Source organism: Chlorocebus sabaeus, chromosome 9, assembly GCF_047675955.1.
Source record: "Chlorocebus sabaeus isolate Y175 chromosome 9, mChlSab1.0.hap1, whole genome shotgun sequence".
Lineage (NCBI taxonomy): Eukaryota > Metazoa > Chordata > Mammalia > Primates > Cercopithecidae > Chlorocebus > Chlorocebus sabaeus.
The window spans coordinates 77,142,474-77,163,890 of NC_132912.1; the positions used below are offsets into that span (position 1 = coordinate 77,142,474).

A 21,417-nucleotide genomic window follows, 5' to 3' on the forward strand; every position below is an offset into this window, starting at 1 on the left:
CTTAATGTTTTTTCTTTTTCATCTTTATTAGTTTTATAGAAAGTATTATATCTCTATTTTTTATTTCTTTTGTAATTAAGGGATACATTAACAGATTTAAAATTTTTATTATAAAAATTTGAATTAGGCTGGGGGCAGTGGCTCACGCCTGTAATCCCAGCACTTTGGGAGGCCGAGGAGGACAGATCATGAGGTCAAGAGATAGAGACCATCCTGGCCAACATGGCGAGACCCCGTCTCTACTAAAATTACAAAAATTAGCTGAGCATGGTGGTGCATGCCTGTAGTCCCAGCTACTCGGGAGGCCGAGGCAGGAGAATTGCTTGAACCTGAGAGGTGGAGGTTGCAGTGATCCGAGATCGCGCCACTGCACTCCAGCCTGGCCACAGAGCAAGACTCCATCTCAAAAATTAATAAAGAAATAAAATAAAAATTGTATTATAAAATTCCTAAAATACCAAAGAATACCTACATATTTTTAAAGCATGCCTTAAGGCTGCAACATAAATATATTAGCATATTTGGCTATATATGAAATTTTAAAACTTGTTAATATGAAAAGAAATTCCAGGGTGGGGCGCGGTGGCTCATGCCTGTAATCGCAGCACTTTGGGAGGCCGAGGCAGGCGGATCACTTGAGGTCAGGAGCTAGAGACCAGCCCTGGCCAACATGGCGAAACCCCGTCTCTACTAAAAATACAAAAATTAGCCAGGCATGGTGGCACATGCCTTTAATCCCAGCTAGTTGGGAGGCTGAGGCATGAGAATTGCTTGAACTCCGGAGGCGGAGGTTGCAGTAGCTGAGATTATGCCATTGCACTCCAACCTGGGCAACAGGGAGACTCTGTCTCAAAAAAATAAATAAAATGAAAAGAAATTGCAAGTGGGGGAAAGAAGCATCCATGCAAATTTAGATATAAAAGCAAATGAAGCAATTGCTTTTAAGATAATTTTTGTAGCTAGAATAGTTGAAATTATTATTATATATAATAATATATAATAGTTGAGGTAGGATTTTTATCTATTATAGATGAAGAAGGTATATAAGGTTAAAAAGTGTCAATTCAAAAGTTTATTTCTAATGCAGAACACTGCAAAAATTCTTCCATTTCAAGTTAGTTTTGATAGACTGTTTGTTTTTGTTTTTCTTTTTTTTTTTTTGAGACCGAGTCTCACTCTGTTGCCCAGACTTCAGTTCAGTGGCGTGATCTCAGCCCACTGGAGTCTCCTGCTTCACGGGTTCAAGTGATTCCCCTCCCTCAGCCTCCCGAGTAGTTGGCACTACAGCCATGGACCACCATGCCCAGCTAATTTTTGTATTTTTAGTGGAGAAGGCGTTTTACTGTATTCGGTCAGGCTGATTTCTGACCTCAGGTGATTCACCCCGCCCAGCCTCCCACTGTGCTGGGATTACAGGCTAGAGCTACTATGACTGACCTATTTGTTTTAATATAATGGTTTTATGACCAAACTTGGAAAGCAGAGGAAAGAAGCAGTTTTACAGTGATGTTTAAAAATGGTTATTTGGTACTTTGGTTTGTATTATATTAGTATGTATTAATATTAGTAATTAGTATGTAGTAATATTAATATTAATCATATGTATATCTTCTTTGAGACCTTTGAGAAATAGCATATACTGAAGTCTTTCTAACAATATTTGTTTTGCTAAGCAAGATTACTTTTGTCAGTCCTTTAACATTTTGGGGGTTTGAACCTACCACGTGACAGGAAAGTATACTTTGTTGCTTGCTGAATTATGTGTGTTCTTGATCATAAAGTTCACTATATAATACCTAGCTTCATTGGTGAGGAAGAACATAGATGGAGTATATGGTTAGCATGCTGAGATTTTGAGTTCGTATTACTTTTTAGTTTAGATTTTACATTGGCTTTCCTTCATTTATCGTTTTAATAGAAGTTTAGAACTTCCTTTACTTAATGAACTTGCATGGATATAAACAGAAGACTTTTACTCTGCTGCTATTAACTTGTAACAATAGTGAAAGCTTGTAAGATTAATAGGAACACGACCCTTTTGGAACCTAACCTGTTTGCAAAGTGCAAACTTGCATATTTTAATGGTAGTTAATAGTTGGAGTGTTTATGAGAGGGATGATGAACAGAGAGAAAGTGCTGTGGGACACCCGGGAAGACTTACTGTGTGCTCAATGGCAACTTTCCATTTCTTTATTTCTTGTAGTTCCTCACTGAGCAGATTAGGAATTTTCTAATGCTTTGTGTATTCTTTCTAAATTTTTAATTTTTTATCATTAAAAATTAACCTTGTTTTTAATAGAGAAGAGAATGTTGAAAAGAAGTGGTATGTTCCTGTGCAGCCAGAATTTAAACTGGAAACTGGATAACAGATGTGTAGAATATACAATTAGAAGGCCCAATAGAGATTGCTTCACTTCCTCCTTCATTTCTTTTTTATCTTCTTTTTTTCTTCTCTTTCCCTCCTTCCATGGCATCAAGAAGATAGTCAGAAAGTTATGTTTGTATATTGGCTCCATCAAGGATGTTATTTGAGACTGTTCTTTTTAGAAGACTAAGAATAGACTAGTGTTTTGGATATACACTCATAGGATCATTTTTGGGTTTGTATTAAATTGGTAGTTTGGTAATGAAATGAATGTTTTTCTTGAGAATTGTAACTCTTCCTTCTGTATCTGTTCTTTAGAAATTTTCCCAGGAAAAACCTTGCTTTTCTGTCGAAGCATGTTTTCAAAGGCTTAACATTGTACCTCCATGATTAAATGAGATAATGTATTTAAGACATTATTTTGAAGATGATGAATACCCCTGTAGGAAGAACAGGAACTCTTATTTGTGTCTGAGATTCTAAGTTCCTCTTAGTTGGGTTAGATTTAGAAAAAGGTACATTTTGCTATATTCATTCATTCATGTGGTAAAATGTATTATCATCTCTTAGCAAGGCCTAGTAGCTGCTGGGAGTATAGTTGTGAACAAGACAAAGATGCCTTATGGAGCTTATATAGCCAATAAAGGGAAAAACATAAATGATCAATTACACAATAAATGGTGTAAATACAGTTGTAGTAGTAAGACAAATAAGGCATGTTTTGAAAATCTCTTATTGGGGAATACTACATAGTCTGAGAATCAGGGATGGTTTCCTTGAGGAAGTGATATTTTGATATTTGAGTTAATTTTCCATTATCATAAATGTGATTGAGGAATTTATTTTAAATAAATCCTTAGGGTATACAAACCCTAAATACAAATTATTTAAGGTTTAATTAAAAAAAGGTAACATAAATTTATATTCCATTTATTCTTGGTCTTCCACTTGCATAATTCAGTTGAAACTCTTGGTTTCCTTCATTTTAATAGTGGCTTGCATAATTCTTAGCCATATCTACATATAATCTAAGACTTCATAAATGCAGTTCATTATTTACATTTGACAATAAAAGCCTTAAGTTATAATAGATTTGAAAAATATTTATTAAAATGCATTAAATTTGGATGAAATTCTATTGATAGTTCCTTAATTAAATAAACCAAAGCATTTCTGTTGTCTATCTTTCCAGATAGACTGTGAGCTTCTCAAGAATAGAGGTCCTATCTCCAGAACCTTGCAGGATGTGACCCACATAGTAAGTGCTAAATAAATACTGAACACATCAATTATGAGTAAACTGTAAATAAGGATGAAACAACTTGATAACTGACGTTCATGTTTCTTTTAAGTGACTTTTTAGTGTAATAGTTAATAGCAGGGAGCCTTTGTTATCACAAGATCTGGTTTCGAAAACCAGTTTCTTCATGTGTATTCTTAGGCAAGTTACTGAACTTCTCTAAACTTCATTTTCCTCATCCTTAAAGTGAGATTACGTATGTAAAGTACTTAGTATACTGTCTGACACATAGTAGGTGTTCTATAAGTGGTGGCTAATATTATTACAAAAGATGTGTTAAACTTTTTGTCTATATTAGATAATATCTGTGATAAAGTAGACATGTATAGTGGCATAAAATACTAGTATGTATGACAACAGAAGATTGACCCTTTCCACAATTACATACCAAGTCAAAAAGTGAAAAATCTGTAACTACTAGGCTTTTGCTTATTCACACTAAACTTCATGAACTGTTAATCACTGATAATTAAGTAGATAATTATGGTTCTTATGCAGTGAATACATTTTCTTCCTTTATAAGTCAGTTTTTTAAAAAACAAACGAAATAGTTTGTGGGGTTTCTTTGTATTTTAAAGATTTTTTTAGAGACAGGGTCTTGTGATGTTGCCCAGCCTGAACTAGAAGTCCTGGACTCAAGAGATCCTCCAGTTTCAGCCTCCAGAGAAGCTGGGACAACAGGCACATGCCACCACCCAGCCCAAGTTGTTTTTATGAATAAATTTTTGTGAACTTCTAAAAAGGGAAAAAATCAAATAATCTCCCAATCTTTGGTGTAGATTAAGATATTTGATGTATGAGGTTTGCTTGAATTGATGTGTGTGTAGGCATATTTAATGGACATATTTACATGTGGCGATGGAAAGACTAGAAAATCTAATTTGTATTTCTAATTTTCAGCTTCTATAAGTAAACTTAGTTATTTTAAGTACTTCACTGTCATTCTTTCTGCCTGTATAATTAAAACAAATACCATCACTCTTCTGTTTCCGAGTATCTTTATGGAAGTAAAGAATGTAAGGAAACATTAAGAAACAAATACTCTGAAGTTTCAAAACCGACTTGAAAAAATTTTTAAATTCATTGTTATTTACAAAGTTATGATTTGCTGGCAAAAATAAAATATTACAAATACCCCTTGATACAAAACGAAGCAAAAAAATGCCAGCAAACAAGCAAAAAATTTTTAATGACTTTTTATTCTACATTTTAAAAAATGTACTTTTAAGTTTTTCCAACAGCAAAATATCCACGAATTAGTGTAAACTCTAGGCATTGACTGTAGTCAAGGGATTAGTAGAACAGAATTTGGACTATAGTTCTAAGAATATTAAGATATTTGATTAAAAATATTACAGGGATATATGCCCTCCTGAAAAACTTTGTTTCTATACATGAAATATTTTGATTGGTTTGTTGGATTACGTGCTTTTCAGAGGACTGAAAAGGGTGGAATTCAACATGTAGTGGGAGTTCCTAGGGGCCCATGTAGAGCAGTTTGCCTACAAAATTGAAAACAGCTGGCAGTTTTTATTTATGTAAGGCAACCAGCAACCTATACTCTTAAGAATGTAATTTGGTGAGTGGGATTTATGTAATAACTGATGAATTTGCATGTTTTTCTCAAATGACTTTATCTATTTTTCGTTTGCTCCTAGGATATCACTGAAAATTAGGATTCAGGCATTTTTGCATTTTTACAATTGTATCATGCCCATGGTCACAAAGCAGATCATTGATGAGTTGGTATCTGGATGTTGATCTCCCTGCTCTTTTTTTTTCTTTTTTTTTTTTTGAGGCGGCGTCTTGCTGTGTCGCCCAGGCTGGAGTGCAGTGGCCGGATCTCCACTCACTGCAAGCTCCGCCTCCCGGGTTCATGCCATTCTCCTGCCTCAGCCTCCCGTGTAGCTGGAACTAAGGCGCCCGCCACTGCGCCCGGCTAATATTTTTGTATTTTTAGTAGAGACGAGGTTTTACCGTGTTAGCCAGGATGGTCTGGATCTCCTGACCTCGTGATCCGCCCGTCTCGGCCTCCCAAAGTGCTGGGATTACAGGCGTGAGCCACCGTGCCCGGCCCTCTTTTATCCTTACATATGTTGGATTATTGTCACCAAGCCACTTTACTGGCTCCTTAATCTACATTGATTTTAGAAATCTTCATCTGTAATTCTTCATTATACAGTGTACACTGAAAAAGTGGACTTGGAAATAAAATTGCCCAAGCAAAATTAAGTTTTTCTCTCAACTTGCCAATCTGCATTTTTGGATGTTTTGCCTTTTTAATTTATTAGAGTTTTTTGTTGTTGTTTTCGGGGGACTGAGTTTTTGCTCTTGTTGCCTGGGTTGGAGTGCAGTGGTGCGATCTCGGCTCACTGCAATCTCCGCCTCCCAGGTTCAAGCGATTCTCCGAGTGCTGCCTCCTGAGTAGCTGGGATTACAGGCGCGCGCCACCACCCCCAGCTAATTTTTTGTACTTTTAGTAGAGATGGGGTTTCATCATGTTGGCCAGGCTGGTCTCGAACTCCTGACCTCAGGTGATCCGCCTCCCAAAGTGCAGGGATTACAGGCGTTAGGCACTGTGCCCAGCCTATTTATTACAGTTCTGTGTTTGGTCTTTAGATTAGCAAAATTCGACCATGATTATTAAAATCCATCTTCCTTATAATTTTGGTTTCTAACCTATTAGCAGTGGTCATGTTTCTCCATTTCAAATTGCCCAGCTTGAGTGTTCTAGAGAAAACAGATAAAAGCCTTATAGTTATTTAAACATTCCGATTACTAACTTTTTTTAAATAGAGGTTCAGGAAAATCTCTAAGAGACTGAAATTTAGAATATTTTATTGGACTAGAAGAATTTTTAAGCGGACTGTAATCACTAATGCCACTGAAAAACCACAACTGGGATTTTTAAAACTACCTATAAAAAAGCAGTATAAAGTGTGCCTGAAATCGAACTGCTTGCTGACATCTGTAGGGAGGTTTGATTTATAACAATTAAAGAAGTTGATCAAAGAAGAGTGTTCCAAGAGATCTGTGTGTAGGTTAGGGAGTCCTATTGTAATTGGATGGGAAATAAATATAATTTATTTTCTTGAATTGTGATTGGTTAAAATCCTTTTCTTTCCGTGGTATTTTCTAATAACTGAATCTGGGGATTTTCTCTGCTGTTATTATCCGACCTACCTGTGTGTTTGAGCTATGTACTAGTACTAAAAGCACTAAGACTGTCGCAGACAAGGTTTGTGAAATTTCAGGACGTTGACAAGGGCCCGCCACGGAGCATTTACTGTTCTTATAATAAAGCAGCGACGAATTTAAATCTCTGAATAGCTTAAACATGTAATTAGTATCGCTACAAAAGAGAAGGATGGTATTTTCCCCTTCGTTTTCCCTTGAAGTCATGAACTGTTGGTTCTGCTGTGACTTTGGGGCTTAGTTTTCAGAAGAAGTGTTGTCCTGCTCTGCTGCTGGTACTGCGGTACTGCTAATTCAGGCTAACTCAGGCGGCGGGCGCCGTGTGCTCTGAACATCGCGCCGGGGGTGAGGCGTCAACCCTGGAGTTTATTTTGTGATCAAAGTGGAACCACTACACTTCACTTTCCCCTCACCTCCACTTCTGAGGGAGCAACGAATACACAGGTAGACCCCCAAAAGCTTTGAATAGCTGTCGCCTACTTCCCCGCGGCCGTCTTCATTTCTTGGTCTGCTGCCGCCACCTCTGGATCTCGGAGGACCCCGTGGCGGCCGCCGCCTCCGCAAGGCTGGGCACTACTTTCCGTCTGCGGTGGTTCCGCCGACCCTCCCGCGGCTCGTGCCCCGCCCGCGCCGGCGGAAGGAGACGCGCTGCGCGTCGCCGCTGCCCGGGGAGGGAGACGGAGCAGTACTGGCCGCGGTGCGGTGGCGGCGGCTGGGCTCCCCCTGGGTGTTCGACGGCCGTGTTGGGTTTTCTCTCAGTTTTCTTGTGTGGCGCTGCAGCCCAGCGCTGCGAATCTGGGATTTCAGAGGAGTGTTTGGGGGAGGGACCGAGGTCGCTGTGTCCGGGGCAGAGCGGCCAGTGCGCCCCGAGTCTGCGCTCGTTCGGGGCCGCTGCCGTGCCCCGGTTCGCTCTCCTCAGCATGAGCGGCCGGTAGGAGCGAGGTTTCACCGGTTCCCTCGCACTGGAGGAGGCGGCGGTCGCTTCGGCAGCGACGGCTATGGCGGTGGAGACGCGGCCGGAGCTGGTGGGGAAGCGGTTCCTGTGTGTGGCGGTCAGCGACGAGGCGCGTCCGGAGCGCTGGGAGAGCGGACGCGGCTGGCGAAGCTGGCGAGCGGGGGTCATCCGAGCCGTGTCACACAGGGACAGCCGCAATCCGGACCTGGCGGTAAGAGAGCGAGCGCCCCCCTTCCGCCCTGCCGCGTCCGCACCCGGCTCTCGCAGACGTACCTTGCGGGCTTCCCTCTGGCACCTCGCTCAGCCTGGCCAACTGGCGGTCACGCCCCTCTGCCGAGTCCTTGGCTTGTTTGCCCGCATCCCTTGCCTGGGTCCCTGCCTCTCTGCGAGCGGCTTCCCCAGGGGAGGCGGTGTCGGAGTGGGACTCCCGGGATAGCCGCGGAGGCCGCCCTGCCCCCAATCCCGGAGGGGTCGACCGCAGCTCCCCGCTGTGGCGCCTGGGCGGCCGTGGAGACCTCCCCAAAAGGCGGAGCTGCGAGTCCGGCGCCGCGCGGGCAGGTGGGGGTAGGGGGCGGACCACTCAGCGATAGGTGGCCAGCTTCCTTGGCATCTCTTTTCTTGGAAAAGTGTTCATAGTGCTGTGGCTCGAGACTTAAAACTTGTCCTGTAAGTTTGCTGAAGGGGAGGGAGGAAAGGACAGAGACCTTCCCACACAGTCCGGGGATTCCTTTGTGTTTTAGAGGCAGAGGCCGTGGTGGTGGCGGTGCCCGGGTTCATCCTCACCTTAATAGATGCTTGGCTTTCTAACCGGAAAGGTTTATAAAAGTGAAAAATTTTGGTATGGAGGGTAATCTCTTTCTTTCTGTCCCCAGTGTACTTTTTTTGTTAGAAAGATGCAGTGCTTTTAAGTCAAGCTGTTTCTGGGTTTTATATGGTTTTAAATAAGACGAAAAGTGTCAATTAAAATGTTAAATGCCATGCAGCATTGATTGTCTTTTTTTTTGCTTTTGCTTTCTTATATGTGACACTGCCAGTGTTTTCTTTGAGTAGTGTAGGTATGTGCGTGATTTTGACCTGTAATATGCTCTGTTGTGTTCCAAGTGCATTCTCACTGAGGGGCAGCTTGAAGGTAAGGGGCGTAGTAGAGACAAGACATAGACTAGATTTCCCAAGGTTGATTTATGAATACATTATCTATGAAATTTATTTGTAGTGCCACTTACTTTTTCACTGAAAATTTCAAATTTAGGAATATTTTTTTCTCCTTGTATGCATGCAAGCTTACAATTACAAATTCACTGTAATATCTGTACAGGTATCTACCTAATGTTTTTTACCTACCTATGTTAATAGTTTCTGAGTGTTTTTGTAAACTCGGGTTTTCATCACTGTAGTCAGTGATACAGTTAATGCGGCATGTATTAATGTTGACTCTACATTGCAAAATAGGTATGTTTTGCTAATAGGTGTTTCTAACAGGAACTAGAGGTAGTTTTGAAGGTTTTGGCTGGTTATTTTCGTACAAAAGTGTATAATCTTCCTTAAGAAGTATTGCTGATGTTAGTGGTTCTAGAAATTGGGAGTTCCATCAGTAACTACTTTTATTTTGTTTGTGTAAAAGGCTGAGGTGAGAGGATTACTAGAGCCCAGGACTTGGAGTCCAGCCTGGGCAACATAGGTGAGACCCCCCCATCTCTAAAAAAGGAAAAAAAAAATGTATATATAAATGACTTTATTGCTTTCTTAGTTGAGAATTTAAGTGATGTAAAGAGGAAGTTTACATATGTTAGTTAATGGTAAGGTATTAAGCTGGATATTAAAAAATAAATTATCTGTGGATGGTAGAGATTGACTGGAAAGAATGGGAGTTTCTTCAGGTGATGGAAATGTTTCCTATCCTGATTGTTGTTTACACAGGTATATATATTTACACAAGTAAATATATATATAAATATATATGTCAAAACTTATTGAATTGATACTATCTTTACATTTCACCGTATCTAATTTTACCAAAAAAAGAAAAATGTATGTTGAACCATAACTATGTGAACCCTTGATGAGTTTTTTTATCTAAGTCTTTATTTGAAAATTTGAATATTACTAATTTAGATTTTTTAGCCTAGAATCTACCATTTTAGATTTATTTCCAGATTTTCTTACATTCATATTTCTTAAACGAAACTTGGAACAGTTTAGCATTAACATAATGTAATATTCCTGTTAGACTGTGATTACTGCAGAGTAGATTTTAAGTTACATGAAATTAGGCTGGGCACAGTGGCTCATGCTTGTAAACCCAACATTTTGGGAGACTGAGATGGGAAGATACTTGAGCGCAGGAGTTTGAGACCAGCCTGGGCAACATGGGGAAACCCTGTTCCTACAAATATACAGAAATTAGCCGGGCATAGTGGTGCAACGCCTGTGGTTCCAGCTACTCGGGCGGCTGAGGTGGGAGGATCACCTGAGCTCAGCGAGGTTGAGGTTGAGACTGCAGTGAGCCAAGATTATGCCACTGCACTTCTGCCTGGGCAACAGAATGAGATCCTGTCTGTAAATAAACAAATAAATATATAAAATGAAATTATATGGAAAATGTTGAATAGGCTAGCTTGTGATTTTTTTTTAAAGCTACAAATATGTTTAATAAAAAACCTATAAGTATATTAGAAGTCCTGGCTGAATACACCTGTGGCACATGATTTGGAAGGATAATGATAAGAACTTGAAAGTAGTTGAGGGAATGCTGTGTCTCAAAGACAATCAGTTATTCTTATTTTGGGTCTTATGTATGAGGAATTGCCATGTGCATTAAATTTCTATAATTGTTTTAACTAACGTAATCTTGGTGGTTTAAATGTTATACGCTTAATATTTTGTAGTTCTAGAGATGAAACTATGATGAAAAGACCTGGATCTTGCTGGGCTAAAATCAAAGTGTGGCAAGACTGTTTATTCTAGGAGAGATCCATTTTCTTTCCTTTTCTAGTTTTTGGAAGCTGTCCACATTCCTTGGCTCATGGCCCCCTTCCTCAATCTTAAAAGCCAACCCAGTTGTAGCTCTCTGACCATTTTTCCCTAGTCATCTCCTTCTGACTCTCCTGCTTACCCCTTACACTTCTAAGTGCCCTGTTGATTACTTTGGACCAGTTGACATAATCCAGGATAATCTTGCCGCCTGTGAACCATGACTCCATATAAACTTTAATTCTCCTTTCCCATGTAATGTAACAGTTGTAGGATCCCGGGATTAGGACATGGATATCTTTGGGATTAAATTATTTTTTACCACACCGTGGTAGCAAACATATTTCTTGTACAGTATGAACATATACACTTTGATAAAAAGAAAGTAAGATTAAAATTTTATTTTTTCAACCAGGGGTTATAGTGATATTACTTTCTAATCTTTTAAGTAATAAGTTTAATTAGTAGAGTTTTCATTAGGTTATGTTGGATAATTTCAAATAGTTTGTCAACTTTTTAAAAAAATGGCTTGAGAACCTTTTGGGTTATCTGTATTGAAATTATCTTTGCTAACAAAATATCTAAGCCCTTTTTATGCATGAGGACCAAGTTGTTGAAGAAGTTGAAATATATACAGCACATTGCGAACCTTTTTCATTTTGAGCTTCTTTTTTAGCCCCATTACTTAGTTTTGTCTTGGGATACATTTTTGACATTACTGCTGTTCTACTTTTTGAGGAATTTTTCTAGAAAATTGATAGTGTAATGTAAGGAAAACTGGCAGTTGAGAAGTACTGTTGCATAATATTTATCCTTGAATAATATTGTGATATTAATTAAAGAGCAGACATCAATTTACTCTCCTCTTGTTTAACTTAGCTTCCATTTATGTTCTCAGTGATTTATTTATTTGCTTATCTATCCATCCATTCATCCACCCATCTGTCTACCTTTCTTTGATGCTTAGGTTGATTGTATTTCTGTTTTCAAGCCAGTTCTGTCTAAAGTGTAAGTATTTAACAAAATATGTCTGGTTTTTTCAATAGAGAAGGACAATAAAAAAATCATACTGTGTTTTAAAGGCCAAACCCATAAATTTGCTTGTATTTAGGGGATAACTTGGGAATGAAGAGTTTAAACTGTTCTGAGATGTGTATCAGCTGATAAGTTATTTTGCAAAACGTCTGTCTTAAATATGAATAATATTCATGTTTAGGAAATTTAAAGTGCTTTATAATTTTGCATATAAAGAAAACCCCTTTTTGTGTTTGGGTCTACCCATTTCTGCTTAGTTTTCTCATTTAAGTTTCTTATTGATTTGGTAGCGTTACATTTCCTTGTATGTTTCTTTATGTCAGTCTGACATTTATGTTTTCTTGCATCATTATTAAAAATGCTAATTTCTGGTCTGTTTACAAAATGTTTAATGTATGAATGAATGAAAGTGATTTTTACTTCATTGGTCAATATGACCTTGATAGGTTTACTATAGCAAAATTGGTTTTGCTGGTAGGTAGAAAGACTTCTATGACTGATTGGTGACAAAGATTTGAATATAGGAATATGACTAAATTGCCCCAATGGTAGGACATAAACTTGTGCAGTTGTTACCACTAGCTAGTTTTAAAAGAAGGTGATGATCACCCAATAAATGTTAATTGTGTTTCTGTGTAAAATTAAAGGGACTATTGTTTTATATGATCTTTTGACCCATCATTTATATGCTCTAGCATATATTTTAAATAGGGAATTCCAATAATTTCCAATAATTTTAAATAGGGATTTCCAATAAGTTCCAATAATTTTAAGTAGGGAATGTTTTCATTCATTAGAATAATTGAACTATAGAAATTTTATCATGCAAAACCTTATCATCTTCGTATAGGGATATTATTGCATATGAAAGTAAAAATGTTAACTAGATACTTCAATGTAATTGAAAGCATACACAGGCTATTTCCCTGTATTTGTAAATTTTATATATTATTTTTAGACAATTTAAAGTTGTATACAAGGAATGTCTTTAAGTATAAAATTCATTTTCTGTCTTTAGGTCTAAAATTCATTTTCTGTCATCTTCACATATTTAGTACAGTACCTAGCATTTACTTAGGTGTTCGTAAATGCTTATTGAATAATAAAGGAGTATCATAAGTTACTTGAATATTTTAATTCATACTAACCATCTCAAGTTTCTATTACTATTTACTTTTTTTGAGACAGGGTCTTGCTCTGTTACCCAGGCTGGAGTGCAGTGGTGTGATCATTGCTCACTGCCACCTGGTACCCCTCAACTCAGGCAATCCTTCCACCTCAGCGTCCTGAATAGCTGGAACTACAGGCATGTGTTACTACACCCAACTAATTTTTTAATTTTTTCTTTTGTGGAGATGAGGTCTCACTTTGTTGCCAGGCTGGTCTTGGACTCCTGGCCTCAAGTGAGCCTCCCAGCTTGGCCTCCCAAAATGCTGGGATTACAGGTGTGAGGCACCTACACCTGACCTTACTATTTACTGTTAATTGTAAATTTTTTGTTTCTCTTATGGCACTGTGTACGTTCCCCTCCATTCTGTCTTTTATCCAGTTGTGTGGTTTGGATACAGGATAGGCCATGATTTTTCTAAGCTAAATTACAGAATAGAACTCCATTGATTGGTACAGGCCATAAATGGATCCAATTGGAGTAATTCCAAGGATAGCATTGTGTGGGTATGAGTCTGGAACTACTTCAGCCGTTTTTCTACTTTAAGGTAAACCAATTTGAAGGCAAAGCTGACAGAGAGAGGTTAATAGCATTGACACGGTAGCAGGAGAAAATGTGACTGACCAAAGTTTTTCTGAATCCTACATACTACTGTTGGATTTTTCTCTTATGAGAGTCTTCATTTTGGGAGAATAAATTTACTTAAGGTTTAAGTGTGTTTTGTTTCCTTTTTCTTTCCCTTGGAAGCAAAAGTATGTTAACTGATACACATGGTAATATTTCACTCCACTCTTTTTGAATAATGAAAGCAGCATTTTCTTGAAACTTTTAAATTTGTTATTTGATGTTCAGATGTTAGAGTCTTGTCATACTGATTTTTTTTTTTATAACTCTGATGATTTTCAGAAAAGGTGGTATGTTCTGCTTTTATGTGTCCAGGTATATCCCAAAGCTTTGTAAATATTAATTTGTTTTAATGTGTATGAAGTATAAATATCTAACTTACTAAATATTTACAAATAAGAAATAGCATTGAGTTTTTATATTAGGAAATGAACCATAATCCCTCACAGTTAAATAGAAATTACAGGAGAGCTACATCAGTGTTTCAGAAATTAGCAAGAGAGGGCAAGCTTGGCATTTTTAGATCGTATATATCATAAAACCCTAGTTTATACTCTGTCAGTGTTGGTCAGATAAATAGCTGTAAGTCCACTATTCTTTATCAGCAATTCTGAAATTCAAATAGCTGTAGCAACTACATTTTTTAATGATTCGTTTGGAAGCAAAACCTAACTAAACTCATTTTTTTAGTAGAGCTTAATAGGAATTGAGTATTTTTTATAGGAGAAATATTAATGTGCTTAACTTTTAGGGTTCTGTTCTAAATCCTTCAGAGGCGTTATGTATTGCCTAGGAATTGTACTGTATTACCATAGTTAACTAGCATAATGTAAGGACTTGTACTATCTTACCATAATCAACTACCATCATGTATGCTATAGGCCAAGCGTGGTTGCTCACATCTGTAATCTCAGCACTTCAGGAGGCCAAGGCAGGCAGATCATTTGAGCTCAGGAGTTAAAGACCAGCCTGAGCAACATGGTGAAATCCTGTCTACTAAAAATACAAAAAGTAGCCAGGCATGGTGGTGTGCGCCTGTGGTCCCAGCTCCTTTGGGTACTGAGGTGGGAGGATGGCTTGAGCCTGAGTGGTCAAGGCTACATTGAGCCATGATCATGCCACTGCACTCTAGCCTGGGTGATAAAGTGATACTCTGCCTCAAAAAAATAAAATAAAAAAAGCTACATTTAACTTTATAAAAATCCAGTAAACTTTTTAATACTAAAATATGTTGGAAGAGTTTGGATGAGGGATTGTTATTTGAATACTAATATGATTTTTGGTGATGTAGATTTAATGACAACAAATACTGCTAATTTTGTTTGTTAGGAGATTTGATAGTGATCATATGTCTGCCTAATTTCAGATAAATAGTTTTTCTAGTGTGGATTTTAGTAGACTTTTTTTTTCCCCCCCCCCATAAAGACAGGGTCTCACTCTGTTGCCCAGGTGGGAGTACAGTGGCATAATTACAGGTCATGGCAGCCTTGACCTTTTGGGCTCAAGAGATCCTCCTACCTCAGCCCCACAAGTAGCTGGGACTACAGGCATGAGCCACCATGCCTGGCTAATTTTTTTTTGCTTTTTGTAGAGATGGAGTCTGACTGTGTTGCCCAGGCCATTCTTAAAACGTCTGGGCTCAAGCAGTCCTCCTGCTTTAGACTCCCAAAGTGTTGGGATTAGAGGTGTGAGCCGTGGCATCCAGCTTCACACTTTTATTAGATACAAAATTCTTAATCTGACAAATTTTTAAGGATTATGTACTTTCAGTTTTACAACTGGTGTTTACTAAATTGTTAATGTTGAAACATTGACTGAAATTACAGAATTGGATACAATCCTTTTGTGTAGAATTTATATTTTATATTCTAGCCAGTTTATGAAATACTCTCTTAAACCCATTGATGAAAATGTTGATTTATCTTATATTGTAGAACTATTGTTTTAATTATAGAATACATGGGCTAAGTAGAAAAACAGCAGCTCACAATCTGTTTACTGTTTTGTCTGGCAAAACAAAACTCTGCATAGTGCTGACTTATGAAAAACTCAAGAGTTTTTGAAATCACACAATCAGTAAGTGTCAGGGCAGGAATTTGAATGCAGATTTCTGATTTCAAATCTGTTATATCTGTACTCTGCCATATTGCTTCTCCCAATGGTTTGAGATTCACAGACTCTCAAAGTAAAAGACAGAAATTTCCTTTACTTGTAATGTTATATATTCTTTCTGAGCCCTTTCTCTTTCTTCATTTCTGTAGCCCTATGGTTTAATCCTCTTGGGCTTTTATTTCTCCTTCCTTCCCATCTGCAGTTCCTCTTATCTTCTTAATTTGGTATTTCAAATTCAGTCCTTTGTCTACTGTTTGTTGTTGTTGTTTTAATCTTGTTACTTCCTTTGGAGATTTTACTTGTACTATGTTGCATAATTACTCACAAATCTGCAATTAAAGATTGGCCTTTCTTCAATTTGATCTGCCATCTCTACTGTTTGGAAGCTTTACATTAATGTCCCATATTTGGGTTTGAAATAATGTGTTTAAAGTATAATTTATTATCTTCATGTGAAACCAGCTGCCATTTTGAGATTTAATTTGAAGTCTCACCTGGGCTTCAAAACACCTTCATCTTAAATGTTTTTCCACCTTGAATGTCTGCATTTACTTAGTTCTGCAGATTTCTTCCTTTAAATTGGAACCCGCTTTCCTGTCTCCATCCTTTTCAACTTGTACTACCACTTGCTCAAAACCTTCGTTGCTTAATTTATTTGGGTTGTATCTATTGATACTTACTGTATTAAAAACTAAGATGAAGTTTTTAAAACACAAGAGCAGTTTTTCATAAGTCAGCGCTATGCAGACATAGTTTTGTTTTGCCAGACAAAACCCAAGTAGCCTGCTGCTCTGTACACTGATGAAAGAATGAATGGAAAAGGCAAATAATGTCTTAGTAGTATTTTGAGAAGTTTTTATCTTACTAATCCCTTGAATGGATTTTGTTGCCCTGGAAACATTTGGTGAAGGTTATCTGTTCATCTAATTCTCTTTAGTAGAATTATTTACATTAGTATCACTAAATAGTTAAATTTTAAGTTGAATTTGGCTTCTTCATCACTTCAGGTTTCTTCCAGTGTTTTCTATGTGGCTATATTGCTTATGAAAATTATGTATTTTGAACGTAGAAGGTTGCATGTAACATGCCAGAAAATGTTAACATGGCAGTAGAAATAGTCAGCATTCCTAGAATAGATTTCAGATTTTTTCAAAGCTAGAAGAGGTCTGTGTGACTAATTCATTTCTTGTGAAAGACTGACACTTAGGAGCTGAAACATCTGATCCATCTGTTAAAGTTAGGAGTTTAAGATTCAAAAATCTTTAGGCTCAGAGGAATATCAAGGAAGCAGTATGCTAATGTTTAGTTAAAATTTTGTGTTGTTATTTAATATAAAATGGCTTTATGTATATTTAACATGGAAGTTATTTCCTCCCTATATTGTGATTCCATAGATGGAATCTTCATGCAATATAGGACTAGGAAAAATATTTGTATAAGAATTTAAAGTTGATGAACTATTCCAGTGTGTTGAATAACATCATACTATTTTTGGTCTATGTTCTTTTTCTTTTTTAAAATCACATTGATAAAACTATGTAGAGCCTATTTTAGAGTGTTTCCACTATTCCCTAAAACATTTTATTGCAATAATTTTCAAAATCTCTGATCATATTTTAATACCAAAGTGAATCATTTTAAGGGAAACCATTTTACTTTACATTGTTCATCTGAATTGAGAGTAAGTTGTGAATATGAATATAGACTGTATATATACAATTTCACCTTTCCATAATGGTTTTGAAATATACAAACATACATGTAGTTATATAATAGAAATAATCATTAAGACTCCTGGAAGTATTAAATATAACAAGGGAAAAAGCAAATATGCTTACAGTTAATATAATATTGCATTACATTTGCCTCTGAATTTCTCAGTCTTGAGCAAAATAAGAATTGTGATGAATTAAAATACCATTTATTTTCAGAGTGTTTTTCACTAGGTTCTACTACCTTTTTGAATTGCTTTCTTTGGTGTCTTGGAAAACTAAGTGACCAAAGGGTATAGGAGACAAGAAACCTGGGAGCACTGAATTCTCATTTTTATCCCTTTCAATTAGAACACCATTGATTTTATCAATTTTATTTAATAATGATTTCATAGGCCAGAAAATTAGGTTACACAGTTCTTTTTTCAGAGAGAAGGAAATAAGCCATTTATAAAGAGAGAAACTTTTCTTGAAAAAAAAATCTGAATCTGGTAGCTTAATACAAGGGAAATAGCAAATGAAGAGCTCTTTCTTGGTAAATAAGAATCCAGTGTGTCATTATAAAGTATCACTTCATGAGGATATTCCTGCAAGAGATTAAAATAATGTTGGGATATGTAATTGTTTAGTGATCAGTGGAACCTAAAGGAGAAGAAACTAATAATAAAAATGACTAAAGTTCATGATTGTCAACCTTTTATTTCTTGCATTCATTGCAGTGTCCTGGTGGATAGGGTTAAGTTTCAGCGTGCGGAATTGTGGAGGAAACATGTTTGAATGGGTTTTTTTTAGACCTCATACCCAGATGCTGTGATCTTAGACATGGAGTATAGGACAAGAATCTGTACTAAAATTTATTAACTTTTTTTTTTTTTTTTTGAGACGGAGTCTTGCTCTGCTGCCCAGGCTGGAATGCAGCGGCACCATCTCAACTCACTGCAAGCTCTGCCTCCTGGCTTCATGCCATTCTCCTGCCTCAGCCTACCAAGTAGCTGGGACTACAGACGCCTGCCACCACGCCCGGCTAATTTTTTGTATTTTTAGTAGAGACGGGGTTTCCCTTTGTTAGCCAGGATGTTCTCGATCTCCTGACCTCGTGATCCGCCCGCCTCGGCCTCCCAAAGTGCTGGGATTACAGGTGTGAGCCACCACACCTGGCCTTAACTTTTTTGGTTGGGTACCACAGCAACATAAGAAAGTATATTTAGAATAATCTCACTCCCACCCCTGCCCCGATCAGCCTAGTTTACTCTGCATCTCTTTTAAATAACCATTTCTGTTAATTTCTTATGTTTTCTTCCAGAGCTTTTTGTTAAAAATAAAGATGTGAACAGATGCACATAGTCTTATTCCTCCCAGGCATATGTAGTCAAGCTGAGCATCCCCTAAAGGAAAATAACCACGTGTTATAGGTGTTGTAATTTAATACAACAGGAACTACACCATTCAACTTATGAAGTATTTTTGCCCAAAAGAACTGAACCTGAATATAATCAAACTTCTAGATTCTGACAACAGTTTACAGGACGTACGGAGGTAGAGGAACATGTTAAACTACACCATGAGGATACAGTCAGCCATATTCATTATGTGGGGAATTACAGAGCTGTGCTTTTCAGTATGGTAGCCACTACTCATGTGTGGCACTTTAATAAAATGAAAAATCAGGCTAGACGCAGTAGCTCATGCCTGTAATCTCAGCACTTTGGGAGGCCAAGGTGGGTGGATCACTTGAGGTCAGGAGTTCAAGACCAGCCAGGGCAACATGGTAAAACCCTGTCTCTCCTAAAAATGCAAAAATTAACTGGGTGTGGTGGTGCAGGCCTGTCATCCCAGCTACTAGGGGGACTGAGGCATGAGACATGAGAATTGCTTGAACCAGGAAGTGGAGGTTGCAGTGAGCTGAGATTGTGTCACTACACTCCAGCTTGGGCAACAGAGTGAGACTCCATTTCAAAAAACAACAAAAAAAATTAGCTGGGCTTGGTGGTGCGAGCCTGTAATCCCAGATACGCTGGAAGCTGAGGCATGAGAATCTTGAACCAGGAGGGTGTAGGTTGCACTGAGCTGAGATCATGCCACTGCACTCCAGCCTGGGTGACAGAGGGAGACTGAGTCTCAAAAACAAAAACAAAAAAAATCAGTTTATCCTTTTAGAACTCTGATCACATTTTATATGCTCATTTGACACATATGGTTAATGTCCACAGTCTCAGACAGTACAAATACAGAAAATTTCCATCATTGCAAAAAGTAAATACAACTATTCAATTGGATACAGCTTTTCTATAGTAACCATTAAAATTAAAAATTAAGATGTTTAATTTTCTGACTAGTAGAAGAGAAAAAAACTGGAATGATACAAATAGAATTGGAGGCCAGGCACAGTGGCTTAAGCCTGTAATCCCTAGCACTTTGGGAGGCTGAGGTGAGCAGATGCCCTGAGGTCTGGGGTTCGCCACCAGCCTGGCCGACATGGTGAAACCCAGTCTCTACTAAAAATACAGAAATTAGCTGGGTGTGGTGGTGCATGCATGCCTGTAGTCCCAGCTACTCGGGAGGCTGAGGCAGAATTGCTTGAACCCAGGAAGCGGAGGTTGCAGTGAGCCAAGGTAGCGCCACTGCCCTCCAGCCTGGGCGACAGAGCGAGATTCTATCTCAAAAAAAAAAAAAAAAAAAAAAAAATTATTCCTTTTTGACATGCAGGTTTTTTCCTAGTCTCTTGCCATTTTTAACTACTTACAGTACATTACTCTGTATGACTTTGCTTGACAGACACAAAGGATCAGTAAAAATTTTTCCTTTGGCATCAGGCCATTGTTTCAGCTTAAGAAATTCTTTCTAATTTGAAATTATATTTTAAAACATTCACTTTTTATCCAATATAAAATGTCTTTGTCTTTTGCTATATTTTAGGAATATTTGTGGACTATCTATTATATTCCATGTATCTTTCTGTTTCTTGTACCACAAGATCATAGAGTGTTTTAATGATTGCAGTTTTATAGAATCTTAATAGGTAAGGCAAATCTGTTGCCTTTATAGGTAAGGCAAATGAAGAGTAATGACTCTTCATTTTCAAGAACGGACATTCTTTAAAAATTTTCTTATTGTGGTAAAATATACGTAAGAAAACTTACCATTTTAACCATTTTTTATTTGGTTTGTTTGAGGCAGGGTCTCACTCTGTCACCCAGGCTGGAGTGCAGTGGCACCATCTCGGCTCATTGGAACCTCCGCCTCCCAGGTTCAAGCGATTCTCATGCCTCAGCCTCCTGAGTAGCTGCAGTTACAGGCACCCGCCACCACACGCGGCCAGGTTTTGCACTTTTAGTAGAGATGAGGTTTTGCTATGTTGGCCAGGCTCGTCTCAAACTGACCTCAAGTGATCTGCCTGCTTCAGCCTCCCAAAGTGCTGGGATTACAGGTGTGAGCCACCATGCCTAGCTCATTTTAACCATTTTTAAGTGTACAGTTTAGTAACATTAAGTATATTCACATTGTTGTGAAACTATCAGTACTGTCCATTGTCAGAAGTTTATCATCCCAAATAGAAACTCTCTATCTTATGTCTCTGTGAATTTGCCTGTCCTTCTTAAAAGTGGAATCATACAATATTTGTACTTTTTTGTCTGGCTTATTTTAACTTAGCATAATGTCAAGGTTTATCTGTATTGTAGCAAGTATCATGACTTCATTTCTTTTTATGGCTGAGTAATATTCCGTTGAATATATATACCACATTTTGTTTATCCATTTATCTGATGGTGGATACTCAGGTTGCTTCTGTCTTTTGGCTATTGTGAATAATGCTGCTATGAACATCAGTGTACACATATCCATTTAAGTCCCTGCCTTTTACTTCCTGGGGGTATGTACCCAGAATTTTTGCTGGATCATATGGTAATTTTATGTTTTGTGAGGAGCCACTGTACAGTTTTCCACAGTGGCTGCACCATCATATGTTCTCAGCAGCAATTA

The 21,417-nt window shown here is 37.8% G+C and overlaps 2 protein-coding genes across 3 annotated transcripts in view; one reads left to right on the forward strand and one right to left on the reverse strand.

Annotated features, from left to right (window-relative positions):
- Positions 1-21,417, forward strand: part of JMJD1C (jumonji domain containing 1C) — a 364,249-nt gene that overhangs the window by 48,111 nt on the left and 294,721 nt on the right. The window contains exon 1 of one of the 2 annotated variants that reach the window (XM_073019110.1): positions 3,558-3,623. The exons of the other annotated variant lie outside the window; for it this stretch is intronic. The gene's annotated coding sequence lies outside the window, so the exon portion shown is untranslated. Of the gene's footprint in view, positions 1-3,557; positions 3,624-21,417 lie in introns of those variants that run through there. 2 annotated transcript variants of the gene reach the window in all.
- On the reverse strand, positions 6,487-8,322 carry LOC140712404 (uncharacterized). The gene has a single exon (XM_073019112.1). The coding sequence runs from the start codon at positions 7,981-7,983 to the stop codon at positions 7,357-7,359; it is 627 nt and encodes a 208-aa protein (XP_072875213.1). The 5' UTR covers positions 7,984-8,322; the 3' UTR covers positions 6,487-7,356.